General features: G+C 45.3%; 1 protein-coding gene across 1 annotated transcript in view; it reads left to right on the top strand.

Moving 5' to 3' along the window:
- Positions 1-15,067, top strand: part of SORCS3 (sortilin related VPS10 domain containing receptor 3) — a 500,711-nt gene that overhangs the window by 444,021 nt on the left and 41,623 nt on the right. Inside the window, exons 17-18 of the mRNA XM_048857132.2 lie at positions 8,439-8,552; positions 10,291-10,462. Coding sequence (XP_048713089.2) covers positions 8,439-8,552; positions 10,291-10,462 — 286 coding nt within the window. The remainder of the gene's footprint in view (positions 1-8,438; positions 8,553-10,290; positions 10,463-15,067) is intronic.

The following is a 15,067-nucleotide window of genomic DNA, read 5'->3' as shown; positions in this document are numbered from 1 at the left end:
GGGTACTGGCAGGTACCGCTAGATGAATCTGCCAAGGAAAGGTCAGCCTTCATCACACATCTCGGGCTGTATGAATTTAATGTACTCCCTTTCGGGCTGCGAAATGCACCCGCCACTTTCCAAAGACTTGTAGATGGTCTCCTAGCGGGAATATGCAGTCGCCTACCTTGATGATGTGGCCATATTTTCGGATTCCTGGGCAGACCACCTGGAACATCTACAAAAAGTCCTTGAGCGCATAAGGGAGGCAGGACTAACTGTTAAGGCTAAGAAGTGTCAAATAGGCCTAAACAGAGTGACTTACCTTGGACACCAGGTGGGTCAAGGAACTATCAGCCCCCTACAGGCCAAAGTGGATGCTATCCAAAAGTGGCCTGTCCCAAAGTCAAAGAAACAGGTTCAATCCTTCTTAGGCTTGGCGGGTTATTACAGATGATTTGTACTGCACTACAGCCAAATCGCTACCCCACTGACAGACCTAACCAAAAAGAAACAGCCAAATGCTGTTCAGTGGACCGAAAAGTGTCAGAAGGCCTTTAACAAGCTTAAAGCGACACTCATGTCTGACCCTGTACTAAGGGCCCCAGACTTTGACAAACCGTTCCTAGTAACCACAGATGCGTCCGAGCGTGGTGTGGGAGCAGTTTTAATGCAGAAAGGACCTGATCAAGAATTCCACCCTGTAGTGTTTCTCAGCAAAAAACTGTCTGAGAGGGAAAGCAACTGGTCAGTCACTGAAAAAGAATGTTATGCCATTGTCTACGCTCTGGAAAAGCTACGCCCATATGTTTGGGGACGGCGTTTCCACCTGCAAACCGACCATGCTGCACTGAAGTGGCTTCACACCGTCAAGGAAACTAACAAAAAACTTCTTCGGTGGAGTTTAGCTCTCCAAGATTTTGATTTCGACATCCAACACATCTCAGGAGCTTCTAACAAAGTGGCTGATGCACTCTCCCGTGAAAGTTTCCCAGAATCAACTGGTTAAAATCGTCCTTGAGATGTGGAAAATATTGTTAGTCTTTATGTACTTGGTAGTATATTTAGAGATGCATGTGTCTTATTAACTCTGTTTTTCCTAGAGCTCCAGGAAGAAATCCCAGCCAGTGTTCCACCCTAGCTGAGATTTGGGGGGCGTGTCATAAATATAAAGGGAAGGGTAAACCCCTTTGAAATCCCTCCTGGCCAGGGGAAAGCTCCTCTCACCTGTAAAGGGTTAAGAAGCTAAAGGTAACCTCGCTGGCACCTGACCAAAATGACCAATGAGGAGACAAGATACTTTCAAAAGCTGGGAGGAGGGAGAGAAACAAAGGGTCTCTGTCTGTCTGTATGCTGGTCTTTGCCAGGGACAGAACAGGAATGGAGTCTTAGAACTTTTAGTAAGTAATCTAGCTAGGTATGTGTTAGATTATGATTTCTTTAAATGGCTGAGAAAAGAATTGTGCTGAATAGAATAACTATTTCTGTCTGTGCATCTTTTTTGTAACTTAAGGTTTTGCCTAGAGGGGTTCTCTATGTTTTTGAATCTAATTACCCTGTAAGATATCTACCATCCGGATTTTACAGGGGGGATTTCTTTATTTCTATTTACTTCTATTTTTTATTAAAAGTCTTCTTGTAAAAACTGAATGCTTTTTCATTGTTCTCAGATCCAAGGGTTTGGGTCTGTGGTCACCTATGCAAATTGGTGAGGCTTTTTATCCAACATTTCCCAGGAAAGGGGGGGTGCAAGTGTTGGGAGGATTGTTCATTGTTCTTAAGATCCAAGGGTCTGGGTCTGTAGTCACCTAGGCAAATTGGTGAGGCTTTTTACCAAACCTTGTCCAGGAAGTGGGGTGCAAGGTTTTGGGAAGTATTTTGGGGGGAAGGACGCGTCCAAACAGCTCTTCCCCAGTAACCAGTATTAGTTTGGTGGTGGTAGCGGCCATTCCAAGGATAACGGGTGTAATATTTTGTACCTTGGGGAAGTTTTGACCTAAGCTGGTAAAGATAAGCTTAGGAGGTTTTTCATGCAGGTCCCCACATCTGTACCCTAGAGTTCAGAGTGGGGGAGGAACCTTGACACACCTAACTGCCTGCACCTCTTGGACAGCTAAACTGGGCTGAGAATGCAACAAGAAGAGGTTGTCTTGGGAAGGTGTTTTCATTTCCTGCTTCCAGTTAAGTAGGCAGGACCAAATCCTCAGCTGGTGAAAGTCAACTAAATTCATTGATGACTTCTTAGGCTGGATTCCATTCATGTCTCCTGCATGACATCTGTGCAGCTATGCCAATATACGCTAGCTGAGGATCTGATCCATAGTTTTTTTTCAAGACTTCCTGGTACAGCCTTGGCTGGGATCTGGACATGCACCAGGTGCGACCAAAATGAGAAATAATGTGAAGAAAGGTAGCTGCCTTTTTCTGAATATCAGTGGTGGTTGGTCTGAACAAAGGTTCAGGGACATCAGGTAGATTTTTTTTCATTTTTGCTGAACCAATTGTTCACTTATTCCTAATGCAGCAATGAAATTTAAGACTCTTCTGGATTATCCTGAGAGATGTGGCACGTTGGGTTCTGTTCTCACTCTTAACGAGAAAAGCTAACATTTTACAGGTTTCAGAGGAACAGCCGTGTTAGTCTGTATTCGCAAAAAGAAAAGGAGTACTTGTGGCACCTTAGAGACTAACCAATTTATTTGAGCATGAGCTTTCGTGAGCTACAGCTCACTTCATCAGATGTATACCGTGGAAACTGCAGCAGACTTTATATACACACAGAGAATATGAAACAATACCTCCTCCCACCCCACTGTCCTGCTGGTAATAGCTTATCTAAAGTGATCATCAGGTTGGGCCATTTCCAGCACAAATCCAGGTTTTCTCACCCTCCACCCCCCCACACAAATTCACTCTCCTGCTGGTGCTAGCCCATCCAAAGTGACAACTCTTTACATAATCAAGTCGGGCTATTTCCTGCATAGATCCAGGTTTTCTCACATCCCCCCCACCCCCATACACACACAAACTCACTCTCCTGCTGGTAATAGCTCATCTAAACTGACCACTCTCCAAATTTAAATCCAAGTTAAACCAGAACATCTGGGGGGGGGGGTAGGAAAAAACAAGAGGAAACAGGCTACCTTGCATAATGACTTAGCCACTCCCAGTCTCTATTTAAGCCTAAATTAATAGTATCCAATTTGCAAATGAATTCCAATTCAGCAGTTTCTCGCTGGAGTCTGGATTTGAAGTTTTTTTGTTTTAAGATAGCGACCTTCATGTCTGTGATTGCGTGACCAGAGAGATTGAAGTGTTCTCCGACTGGTTTATGAATGTTATAATTCTTGACATCTGATTTGTGTCCATTTATTCTTTTACGTAGAGACTGTCCAGTTTGACCAATGTACATGGCAGAGGGGCATTGCTGGCACATGATGGCATATATCACATTGGTGGATGTGCAGGTGAACGAGCCTCTGATAGTGTGGCTGATGTTATTAGGCCCTGTGATGGTGTCCCCTGAATAGATATGTGGGCACAATTGGCAACGGGCTTTGTTGCAAGGATAAGTTCCTGGGTTAGTGGTTCTGTTGTGTGGTATGTGGTTGTTGGTGAGTATTTGCTTCAGGTTGCGGGGCTGTCTGTAGGCAAGGACTGGCCTGTCTCCCAAGACTTGTGAGAGTGTTGGGTCATCCTTTAGGATAGGTTGTAGATCCTTAATAATGCGTTGGAGGGGTTTTAGTTGGGGGCTGAAGGTGACCGCTAGTGGCGTTCTGTTATTTTCTTTGTTAGGCCTGTCCTGTAGTAGGTAACTTCTGGGAACTCTTCTGGCTCTATCAATCTGTTTCTTTACTTCTGCAGGTGGGTATTGTAGTTGTAAGAAAGCTTGACAGAGATCTTGTAGGTGTTTGTCTCTGTCTGAGGGGTTGGAGCAAATGCGGTTGTATCGCAGAGCTTGGCTGTAGACGATGGATCGTGTGGTGTGGTCAGGGTGAAAGCTGGAGGCATGCAGGTAGGAATAGCGGTCAGTAGGTTTCCGGTATAGGGTGGTGTTTATGTGGCCATTGTTTATTAGCACTGTAGTGTCCAGGAAGTGGATCTCTTGTGTGGACTGGACCAGGCTGAGGTTGGTGGTGGGATGGAAATTGTTGAAATCATGGTGGAATTCCTCAAGGGCTTCTTTTCCATGGGTCCAGATGATGAAGATGTCATCAATATAGCGCAAGTAGAGTAGGGGCTTTAGGGGACGAGAGCTGAGGAAGCGTTGTTCTAAATCCGCCATAAAAATGTTGGCATACTGTGGGGCCATGTGGGTACCCATAGCAGTGCCGCTGATCTGAAGGTATACATTGTCCCCAAATGTGAAATAGTTATGGGTAAGGACAAAGTCACAAAGTTCAGCCACCAGGTTAGCCGTGACATTATCGGGGATAGTGTTCTTGACGGCTTGTAGTCCATCTTTGTGTGGAATGTTGGTGTAGAGGGCTTCTACATCCATAGTAGCCAGGATGGTGTTATCAGGAAGATCACTTTAGATAAGCTATTACCAGCAGGACAGTGGGGTGGGAGGAGGTATTGTTTCATATTCTCTGTGTGTATATAAAGTCTGCTGCAGTTTCCACGGTATACATCTGATGAAGTGAGCTGTAGCTCACGAAAGCTCATGCTCAAATAAATTGGTTAGTCTCTAAGGTGCCACAAGTACTCCTTTTCTTTTAACATTTTACAATAAGCACCGAACGTCCCTGCATCATTTACCCATACCACATAATTTGCTTCCGCCACTGTGCTCAGCCTGTCACTGATCTGCACAGATGCTTTTGTGTTTGTCTGGTTGGTTACTACTTTGAAGCATTCCTGCTTTCTCATTCCAGAGTTCAGCCTGGTGTATTTTTAAGGCTGAAGTGCAAAGCTACTCTAGCTTATTTGGCCTTAAAATGCAGTTGTACCTGGGAAAGTGACCGTAAAAATGGCACCTTCTTATTGGACCCACTTCCTGTATCTAGTCAGTGTCATTTCCACCTACCTTACACACTAAAATAAGGTTTTACTGCCTTATTCTCCTGTTAGCCCAGCAGAGCCAACATAACTATAGTGGAGACAGCTGGATTCTAGTCCAGCTTGTACAGCCTCACCAGAATCCATAACTGGGTTCTGAGTGCTGAATCTTCATTGATGGTGACGCACGGGCCAGAAAGAACCAGTTCACGTTCCAATCCTAGGTTGAGTTTGCAGGGCTGACAGTTACTGGGGGGGAGGGGGGGGAGAATGCAGCAAAGAGTTTCAACAGTGGCTAGTGATTTGGGGCACCTCCATTTTGGATGCCCAACCGGCGATATTTTAAGGGGCCTGATTTTCATAGGATGGCACTGAACACATTCTGAAAAACATGGTCCTTCCGGACATCTCAAGTTGGGCACCCAAAGTCACCAGTCCGTTTTGGAAATCTTGGCCAGTCCTTATTTAACAAGTAAGGTGAAGAGCTCTCATTGGGAGTCATTGAAGGGCAAGACACGTGGAACTCCACCGTGTCCTTATGGCTTAGTCACTTTTCCGGGCAAGACCCCAATTACAGATGAAACCAGATGGGTTTGCTAACCTGGTGCGAAGCGTGTGGATAGATACAGTGAGGGCATAGCTGTGGCTGCAGACACACACAGACATAATCATTTTAAAAATCAAACTCTTGCCTTGTGCAGAAACAATGGAACTGAGAAATGTTATTAAAATATGTGCTGGTATTCTCCCCCCCTCCCCCCCGTTCTTTACTTACTCTGTCAAGAAAGGAAAGACAGAGAAGCAGCTGGATGTGATTATTTCCCTAACTTATGCAAACCCTGGGGCTTGCAAGAGGGAAGGTGGGCAGCATGTGAGATTTTAATATACAATTACCAGAAGTTAATGAATGAGCCCACAGTCTTCGGGGCATACAGCAATGTTGTCTTTAATTTTATTAAATATTTATGCAGCTCTTTTAGTCTTTTGGGCAAAGTACGGCTCCTCCTGAACATCTTTAATTACGCAGTCACTGCCAGGCATTCTTTACTGTGCCAGGCTGACCCTCTGAGAATGATTAAATGGAACGTTGCGACAAAGAGCATTAGGGAATTTCTGAACCTTTTTATGCAGCTCGGAAATCTCTGTCCTCCAAAGAATACTGGCAACCGTGAGGCTGCCCAGTGAATTTATCTTACTAAAACCCTTCCCTGAAGCTTTCCGTTCTGACTCTAGCATGCTCCTGGATAAAACCAAGAGCATAACAGGGCACGTGGAGCTTTCGTGACGTCTGTGGTTCCCACAGTGCTGGAGTTGGTTGGCTTGTTGTGAGGTGAACTTCGTGATCATTTCTTTTTATTCCTCATCTTTATCTAAAAATCCCCACGTTAGCTGCAGCTAGCCACAGAGGGAGGCCCAGAGGATCTGATCCAAAGCCCACCAAAACTAATGAAAAGACTCCCATTGACTTCATTCTGCTTCTGATCAGCCCTGTGACTTCATCATTTGGGAGGACAGCTGGGTGTGCTTCCATCCCCTTCAGTTTGGATGAGCTATTACCAGCAGGAGAGTGAGTTTGTGTGTGTATGGGGGTGGGGGGGATGTGAGAAAACCTGGATCTATGCAGGAAATAGCCCGACTTGATTATGTAAAGAGTTGTCACTTTGGATGGGCTAGCACCAGCAGGAGAGTGAATTTGTGTGGGGGGGTGGAGGGTGAGAAAACCTGGATTTGTGCTGGAAATGGCCCAACCTGATGATCACTTTAGATAAACTATTACCAGCAGGACAGTGGGGTGGGAGGAGGTATTGTTTCATATTCTCTGTGTGTATATAAAGTCTGCTGCAGTTTCCACGGTATACATCTGATGAAGTGAGCTGTAGCTCACGAAAGCTCATGCTCAAATAAATTGGTTAGTCTCTAAGGTGCCACAAGTACTCCTTTTCTTTTTGCAAATACAGACTAACACGGCTGTTCCTCTGAAATCCCCTTCACTGTCATACACAGGGAGGGATTGGTGAGCTGGATTCCTCCCCCTGTGCATGACAGTAAAGGTATGTCTACACTGGAGCTGGGAGTGAGCCTCCCAGCCTGGGTAGACAGACTCACTGTAGCAGGGCTCAAGCTAGCATGGTAAAAATAGCAGTGTGGATGTGGCAGCTCTCAAGCCAGTCACCAGAGTTCAAGCTTGCCTGACCCTGGGAGTCTGAGCTCTGGGGGTACGCTCCCAGCTGCAGGGAACCTTCTGTTGTGTAACCATTAGATTACTAGGGCAGCTCCACTGTTTGTTGTAAGTGCTGTTTTGGACAGGCATCAATCATGTCCTTGTTTGCTGAGTTAACCTGTCACTGTTCAGGCATGCTGTTAATCTTTATCCCTCTGCTAATCATTCAAGATCAGCTCCTGGCATTTTGTGCCTTGTGAAACGCTTCCCTGTCGTGAATGTGGCGAGATCCTGGAATGTGGTTTGGTTCATGGAACCAAAGAAAATGCAAAAAATTAAATGGCTATAGGTTTACTTATTTTAAAGAAAGCTAGAAGTGAATCAGATTTTCTTCCTCTCTTGCCACCACATGGAACAACAATCTTCCAAAGTTCTGCAATGCTTGCCATTCAGCAAAGCTTTCTGGGGCTACATTCTTCCACATTCTGTAGCAAAGCCCATCGACTGGGTGTTCCATGCTTCCAGGTTCAGTGTTCAGTGCTGCTTAGCATAGTATTAGCCTCCCTAATTTGGGCACTCACTGGGGTCCAGATCAGCAAATCACTTAATCATGTGTTTAAATCCATTCCAATATGCTTAATGCCCAAAACAAAGTCAATGGGGCTTAAGCGTGTGTGCTGCTGAATCTGGATGGACTTAAGCATGCATTTAAAGTTAAGGATATATTTAAGAGCTTTGCTGAATCAGTTACTCTGGTTTTACTTTGCTGTGAGTCAAGACTCCTTCTGACACCCCTGGGAGTTTTGATCAAGAAAGGACACAGTGAAATCGGAACAAGGACTCCAAGTTTGGATACCTATTGATGGACTATAAGGCAGCATGAGTAGAAAGAACAGCTTGTTCCCCAATAAATAGCATGGCTTGTCAAAACCCCTGCATTTTCTCTTCCACAAAAGTTATCATAATTAAAAGTAAAGCTTGTTTTTGTTGGGGAAAAGGAAGTTAGCTCAAATTTCCTAGCCAGCTCTAGTAAATAAGTGATTCCCGGAGATTGTGGTTACCCATGGCACATAGAATCTTAGAACTTGTAGGGCTGGCCGGGACCTCAAGAGGTCATCTAGTCCATCCCAATGCACGAGGGCATGATTAAGTGTACCTGGACCATCCCTGACAAGTGCTTGTCTGATTTGTTCTTAACCACCAATGTTGGGGATTCCACAGCCTCCTCAGGTAACCTGTTCCAGGGCTTAACTATTATGATCTGATTATGCTCCTCGTTACCTTTCTGTTTCCATAGTGACTATGGCTATGAAAGGCACAGTAACAACCAGTGCATCCCAGCTTTCTGGTTCAACCCGTCCTCCTTGCCAAAAGACTGCAGTCTCGGCCAGAGTTACCTGAACAGCACTGGGTAAGTCCAGCTGGCTCTCGCTTTTGGTGACCTTTTTGTATTTACAGTAAGTCTGGACCATTAGCGTTATCTCTACCCTGCCTGGCGGTTTTCCAGCCTTATTTGCGAGTTGCTTTTTTGCAGCATCATCTATATGGAACTGTGCCTCACTCCTCAGCCACTGAGAGAAGTCCATTAACATAAGTGACATGTAGATATTACATTGCTATCTAGTGATATATGATCCTGGGAGCCCACACTTCAGGCCACCACTGCTGCAAAATTAAAGTACGAATCAAAATATCCACCTGAGCAGCTGCAGAACATGTAAATGGACACGCTCAGGGTGTTTTCCATGATTTTTCATATAATTTGTTTCTTTCTTACTGTTCGTATTTATAACAACTCCTAAGGAAGTTTGGATTTATGCTGTGCATTCTTAACCAATTTTTCCCGCCTTCACTGTGTGTATTTAGTAGTTTGTTATTGTAGGGTTCCCATAGCACTAGGTCTGCACATACTGATTTGTTACTATGACATTCCTCATATTCTTAGGCTGTGTGTGCTTTGAGGGCTGACGCAAGGTTGCTTATGAGTACCAGGCTCTGCCCAATGGTTCGTTTTGATACGGTGGCTCCAGAATGTTAGGCTGAAAATGCTGGTTTGTTTTGATAGGGTTTTTCTGGAACGCTGGGCTGCAGATGCTGGTTTGTTTTGGTAGGGTCACTCCGGCACGTTGGGCTGCAGATGCTGGTTTGTTTTGGTAGGGTCGCTCTAGAACGCTGGGCTGCAGATGCTGGTTTGTTTTGGTAGGGTCACTCCGGCACGTTGGGCTGCAGATGCTGGTTTGTTTTGGTAGGGTCGCTCTAGAACGCTGGGCTGCAGATGCTGGTTTGTTTTGGTAGGGTCGCTCTGGAATAGTGGGCTGAAGATGCTGGTTTGTCATTTTTACATTCTTTGTGTGCCTCAGAAGATGTTTACTTGGAGGTCGGTTGTAGGGTTGCTTATGAGTGCCATGCCCTGCTCACCAATTTGCTCACAAGTGCTGGCTGTTTACTGAAGGGTTGCCAATGAAAATTGGGCTACTGTAAGGCCGTCTTCACAGTTCTCAGGAAACCACTCCGTGGTGAAAGATTGTCATTAAAGTGGGCTGGCTGCAGCCGGGGGAGCCCCTGACAGCAGGGCTGCACTGGAGTGGGAAGAGCTGCTGAAGTCCTGCTCACCTTCCCCAGTTCTATGAGGCAATGACTAGGAGGGTTAATCTCCCGGAACAAGGCAACAAATTGCCAAGTGTCCTCACAGGCAGCTAATCTCTTTGCTTTGCTTCTGAATGGAGCCAAGAGAAACCTGCTCCTTGAATCATTTAAAACTGGGCTGGTCAAAACTCCTGCCAAATCATTCAGGGTGCCTTGGAGCAGAATAGGAGCAGACACAGTGTAACAAAACCATAATGAAATGCTATAATGCAGGAGACAGAACAGGGAGTTGAATAGGCCTTCTCCAGCTTTCAGTGGTACGTAGAGATTCGGCTCAACAATACGAATCTGTTCTCATGGGTGGAGCCGGGGTCTCCAGAGAAGGCTGGATCGTGATTTGTTTGGCTTCTGCGAATTAATAAAGCCTTTGATTTTCTTTGATGTGAGGGGAGCACTAGCAGGAGTGTGTGGGCTGTCAGCCTGGGGCAGCTCTTTGAAATGCGTACATTATAAAAATAAAACCTACTCTCCCGAGCCCCACCCGAATTGTCCATGTTCCACAGGTATCGGAGGATTGTCTCTAACAATTGCACGGACGGGCTGCGAGAGAAATATGTGGCCAAAGCAGAGCAATGCCCGGGCAAAGCCCCGCGTGGGCTGCACGTCCTCACCACCGACGGCAAGCTGCTTGCCCAGCAAGGGCACAACACCACCTTCATCATCCTTATGGAAGAGGTAGGTCTCTGGGCTCACTGGACCGCTGAAGTGTGGGCTGCCCCTTCCTTTAATTTACCGGCTTCATTAGGAGAATGGCATTCAGGTGGCCACACTTCAAGCCTTTCACAGAAGGTGGGTGGAATGACGAATGTCCTAATGCATGGAGGGCTGCAAAGCTCTGCTAGGATCATGAAAAGGCTGGAGCAGCCTCGGCGCTGGCTAGCCCAAGCCTGTAGAAAGTCACTCCAGGATAGGGCATAATTGTAGGGGAAGATTTTCGGAGACACAAAGAGCAGTGAGATGCCCAAATCTCATTGATTCTTTCAATGGGAATTGGGCTCCTTACTTCTGTATGCCTCTTTGAAAATCCAGCCGTTTCAGATGGGCTTAGAAATCCAGCTGAGACCATCTCCCTCCTCTTCCTTCTTCTGAAACACTAGCCCAGTTTGAGGTTAGTACAGATAGCACCAGGCAACACTTCTGTCTGTCACGGTCATAAGGAAGTCCCAAGCCAGAGTGATGCTGGTACTCCCCTTCTAGACCCCTGCACTATTGATGCAAGCCCTGAATAAGGAAGTATACCTCTGGCTAGCTGCTAGTCCCCTCTGATACTATAGGAAGTGATGATGACCATGTATTGTATTGCAATAGTGCTGAGGAGCCTTAGTCATGGATCATGGTGCTAGGTGCTGTGCAAGAGATCAATGGACAATGCTAGCTTAGGTCTTGCTGCACAGTTCTGCAGCTGGTGGCGGATTCTGTGGCCAACCCCACATCTGCTGGATAAGGCCTTTTTCTGGGTCCTTGACAGCAGTTGCAATAAAAGGACCTTTTGCCTGATGGCCTCTATTGAGGACCCTAGAGAGATAATTCACCATGTTGCAAAAATCCCCATTATGGTTTCAACTACCTAGTTTCCTGTCTGACAGTCTCAGCTTAGAGGGCAATGGCCGAATAGAACACAAGAGGCTCAGCAACTCTCTCCCCCCAGAGGAACTCCCTGGAGGTCAGAGTTGAGGACACAATGGAGAAATCTGTGTCTGGGTGGGTTTCACTGCTCATGATCTGTGGCAAAGTAGAGGGGCCAGGCCACTGCCCTGTTTCTGGGTGGTTACACTGCTCAGGCAGCTACACAGGGGCAGCTGGGACTCCTCTGGTCTGGGGTAAAGCCACTGCAGCTGGCTGTGCGCCATCCAATCTGCCCCCAACACGCCTGGGCTTGGGGTCATGACTGGGGGTAAGAGGGGGCAGGGCCAGAGATCACTGCCCCCTAGCCAGTCCCCATCAGTATAAAGCCCCTAATGGGCTGGCCCTTGGGATCAGGGAAGGTTGATGTGCGACTTAGCACCACTTTCACCTCCCTCATTCAGATGCACCCAGGGAGAGCTTGATGTGGCTGAGGATTATGCCTGAGTGATCCAGGCCCCAGGGCACTCAGAGCGGCATCTTGAACCACCGTGTAGTTGCCATGAGCCTTTGGCACATGATTTGTCAGGATCTCTTGGAAATCACAGACCTTTCTTCTGATCCCCTTTGCCAACCTCCCATGGATAATCGATTGCTGTGGCTTTACCCCTAATACCTCTCTGTATTCAGCAAGGAGGCCTACGTTTGGGGTGCATTTGTCCAGAAAACTTCACCACCATGCAGTGGATTGACATAAAGCCTTAACAGATCGCTGATTCTTGGTACGCTCTCAGGACGATTTTCAAAGGCATGTGTAAGGACATCAGGCACCCAAATCCCACGTAAATGGTATTTAGGGGCCTAAATCCATCAGGCTTCTTTAAAAATCCCAGCTGTATCCATTTTGGACACTGCCATTTTGTGGATACCTTTAATAAAACATAATTTCCTTGTTAAAAATCTCCCGGCAGACACTGAATGTGCACGCAAGAAAGAAACATGGGAAATTATCAAATGCCTTCCCTGGGTCGCAATAAACAGGGCAGATTGTGTAGATGGGATCAGAATAGAAGTGTTAAATCATCCATGGTAAAAAGAAAGAGAGAATTTGAGAAATCAGGTTTACTTGGCATTCTGTGTTCTGTTTGTTTATCTTTGTGCATTTCAGTCAGCTCAGACAATAAAACCACGTTGGTCAGCTTCATTGTCTGTTTCTGGTCTATTTTGCTTTCCTACTCTAATTCAATGGAGGTGTGTTTAGGTTCCCAAAGGACAGAGGGATGCTTTAATATTTTTAAAAGTAAAACTTTTGTCATTGATTTCTTTTAACCTAAATACCATGATTATGAATTATGTGCATTATGGTATCTTCTAAAGACCCCAACCAAGATCAGGACCCATTGAGCTAGGTGCTGGACAAACACTCAAAAAGAGACCATCCTGGCCCCAAATCATTCACAGTCTTCACAGAAAACGCAGAGCAGGGGTAGAAGGGGAAACAGTATTAGGGAGGTGAAATGATTTGCCCAAAGTCACAAAGCTGGTGTCACTGTGAGATCTGGGACCAGAAGCCATCTCTCCTGACTCCCAGTTTAGTGACCTAGCTATGGTATCATGCTGTCTTCTAATACTTTTCTCTAACCTGAGGGTTTTTTTAAGCATCCACATATTTTTCATTAAAAATATAATGCAATGAAATGGTTCATTGTAACCAGTCTGAGATGACGGTGTCTCTTTGCATAGGTTCATATTTCTCCTGCTTCTGCACAATGGGAATTTCTCGTCTACCTGGCTGATTCTTTTATCTGTTTAGATTTGACAAGGTATAAAGATTTGTAGAGACATTATTGAGTGGGAGTTCAGAAAAGAACAGACAATCTAAAAATTTGGAATCTAGTAGTAATGTATTAGGGAACTCAAGCGGAACAGCTGCAGACAAAGAATGATAGACAGACAGGAATAAGGTTGCAAGCAAGGTAGTTGAAGAGTTGTGTTGGCACAAGGTTTCAGGAATTGAAGGCTCCGGTGAATAAACAGATAGGCAGGGTTAAGATGTTGAAAGGGGATCAGATATGATAGCTGCAGTGCCCTGTGCCTAAAATGTTATCTATTGTTACTAGAGGTGGTCAAAATGTGTCCATTGAAGCATTTTAATAATAGAAAATGGATTTTTCAATTAAATGGAAATTTTCATGACAAAAATTCTGTTATGGAGAATTTTTGGTGGTTTTTTTTTAGGTAAAATCAAAAAGTTTTCCGTTTTAAACAAACAAAATCAATTTTCAGACGAGAGAGGGAATTGTTTTTTTGAAACAAACCTGAAAACCTTAGGAAAAAAATTCAGAGAAAACAAAGAAATGTTCATTTTCCTCAGCTCTGATTATTACAAAACTTGAGGAAATATAGTAAAATCCCTGCTTCCCTCTAGTTTTCGTGCCAGAACTATGTCTGACCGGGCTTTAAAAAAATACTAATGCACCTCTGTGTGTGTGGTTGTGTGTGTGTTAGTTATGTGCTTGGCTTCATAGCATTCTAACAGTGTGCCAGACCCTGAGATGGGATTAGTGTGTAGCTCTGTTCAAGTTGGTGGACGACACAAGCTGATGATCTGGTCCGACGGCTCTGTGCGCAGTTACAAGTAACTGTTATTTTGTCTATTTCTGGGTGTCCTGAACACACAAGTATGAATGGCTGAACCTGAGCTCATCCATGAGGAGCTGAAGGTTGTGCCATATGTTCTTCAGAAAGGTAATTTTCCCTAGATTTATGGTGGATCTTGGATTTTACCATATGGCGTAGCTGGCTGTTAAAAGATCTCCATGCTGGTAATCCTACAATAAGCACATGGTGGTGGGTTTTATATATTGAAGGTATATATAGCTTTGTTATAATTTCATTAATTTAGCTCTGGATTGTGACTTAGATTGTGCAGTTAAGCAATGGAGTAAGAAGGAATAAGAATGCACTCTCACATGAGCTCCCTGGACGTAGGGTCCGGGCAGACACGAGGAAGCATAGGTATGAGTCTCTTTATTGTTTTGCTGAAGTAGGTGGGAATGGAGTAAGTGAGCCCCTGGCTCCCTCTGCCACTCTGCACCAGGTGGGAGCTGCACCGCTGAAATCAGGTCCCTAACGTTGCAGGCGAGGACAAAGCTGCTCAACAGCAGGATTTTATTGCTAGCGAACTGAAAAAACAAGAACAAGCCTGAGCAAATCTTAGGACTCTGCATATTTATTCCTAGGTGGTAAAAATATGTAAATATATAAAGATATGGGTGGAAATCCTGGCCCAGTTGAAATCAATGGGAGTTTAGTATTGATTTCAGTGAGGCCAAGATTTCACCCATTCTCTTTCTCTCCTTGTGGGCTTCTGACAAATTGCCAGTGCAGCCCTCGGTTTGGAAAACTTTCCCAGCTGAGCTCCAATGGGGAAGAGCTGCCAAGGTATCCTATAGGTAACACCCATCTCCACCGATTCCCGCTGCCCATCAGCTGCCCCTATCATTCCATTGACAGAGCTGCAAGCTTTACGGCAGGCCTCTACCACATTCCCATTGAGTTGTTTACAGGACCAAAGCTGTAGAAAGCGCCTCTTGAATAAATCTGGAGAGCAATGATTTTTATCCGTTTGAAATGCCTCCTCTTTGTTTCCACTTCAATTTATATTCATAAACCCATTGTACATGGGGCAAGCAGCCACCTTTCGATATTTCAAAT

The sequence above is a fragment of the Caretta caretta genome, chromosome 7 (genome assembly GCF_965140235.1).
Source record: "Caretta caretta isolate rCarCar2 chromosome 7, rCarCar1.hap1, whole genome shotgun sequence".
Taxonomy (NCBI): Eukaryota; Metazoa; Chordata; order Testudines; family Cheloniidae; genus Caretta; species Caretta caretta.
This window is presented reverse-complemented; position numbering and strand designations above follow the sequence as displayed.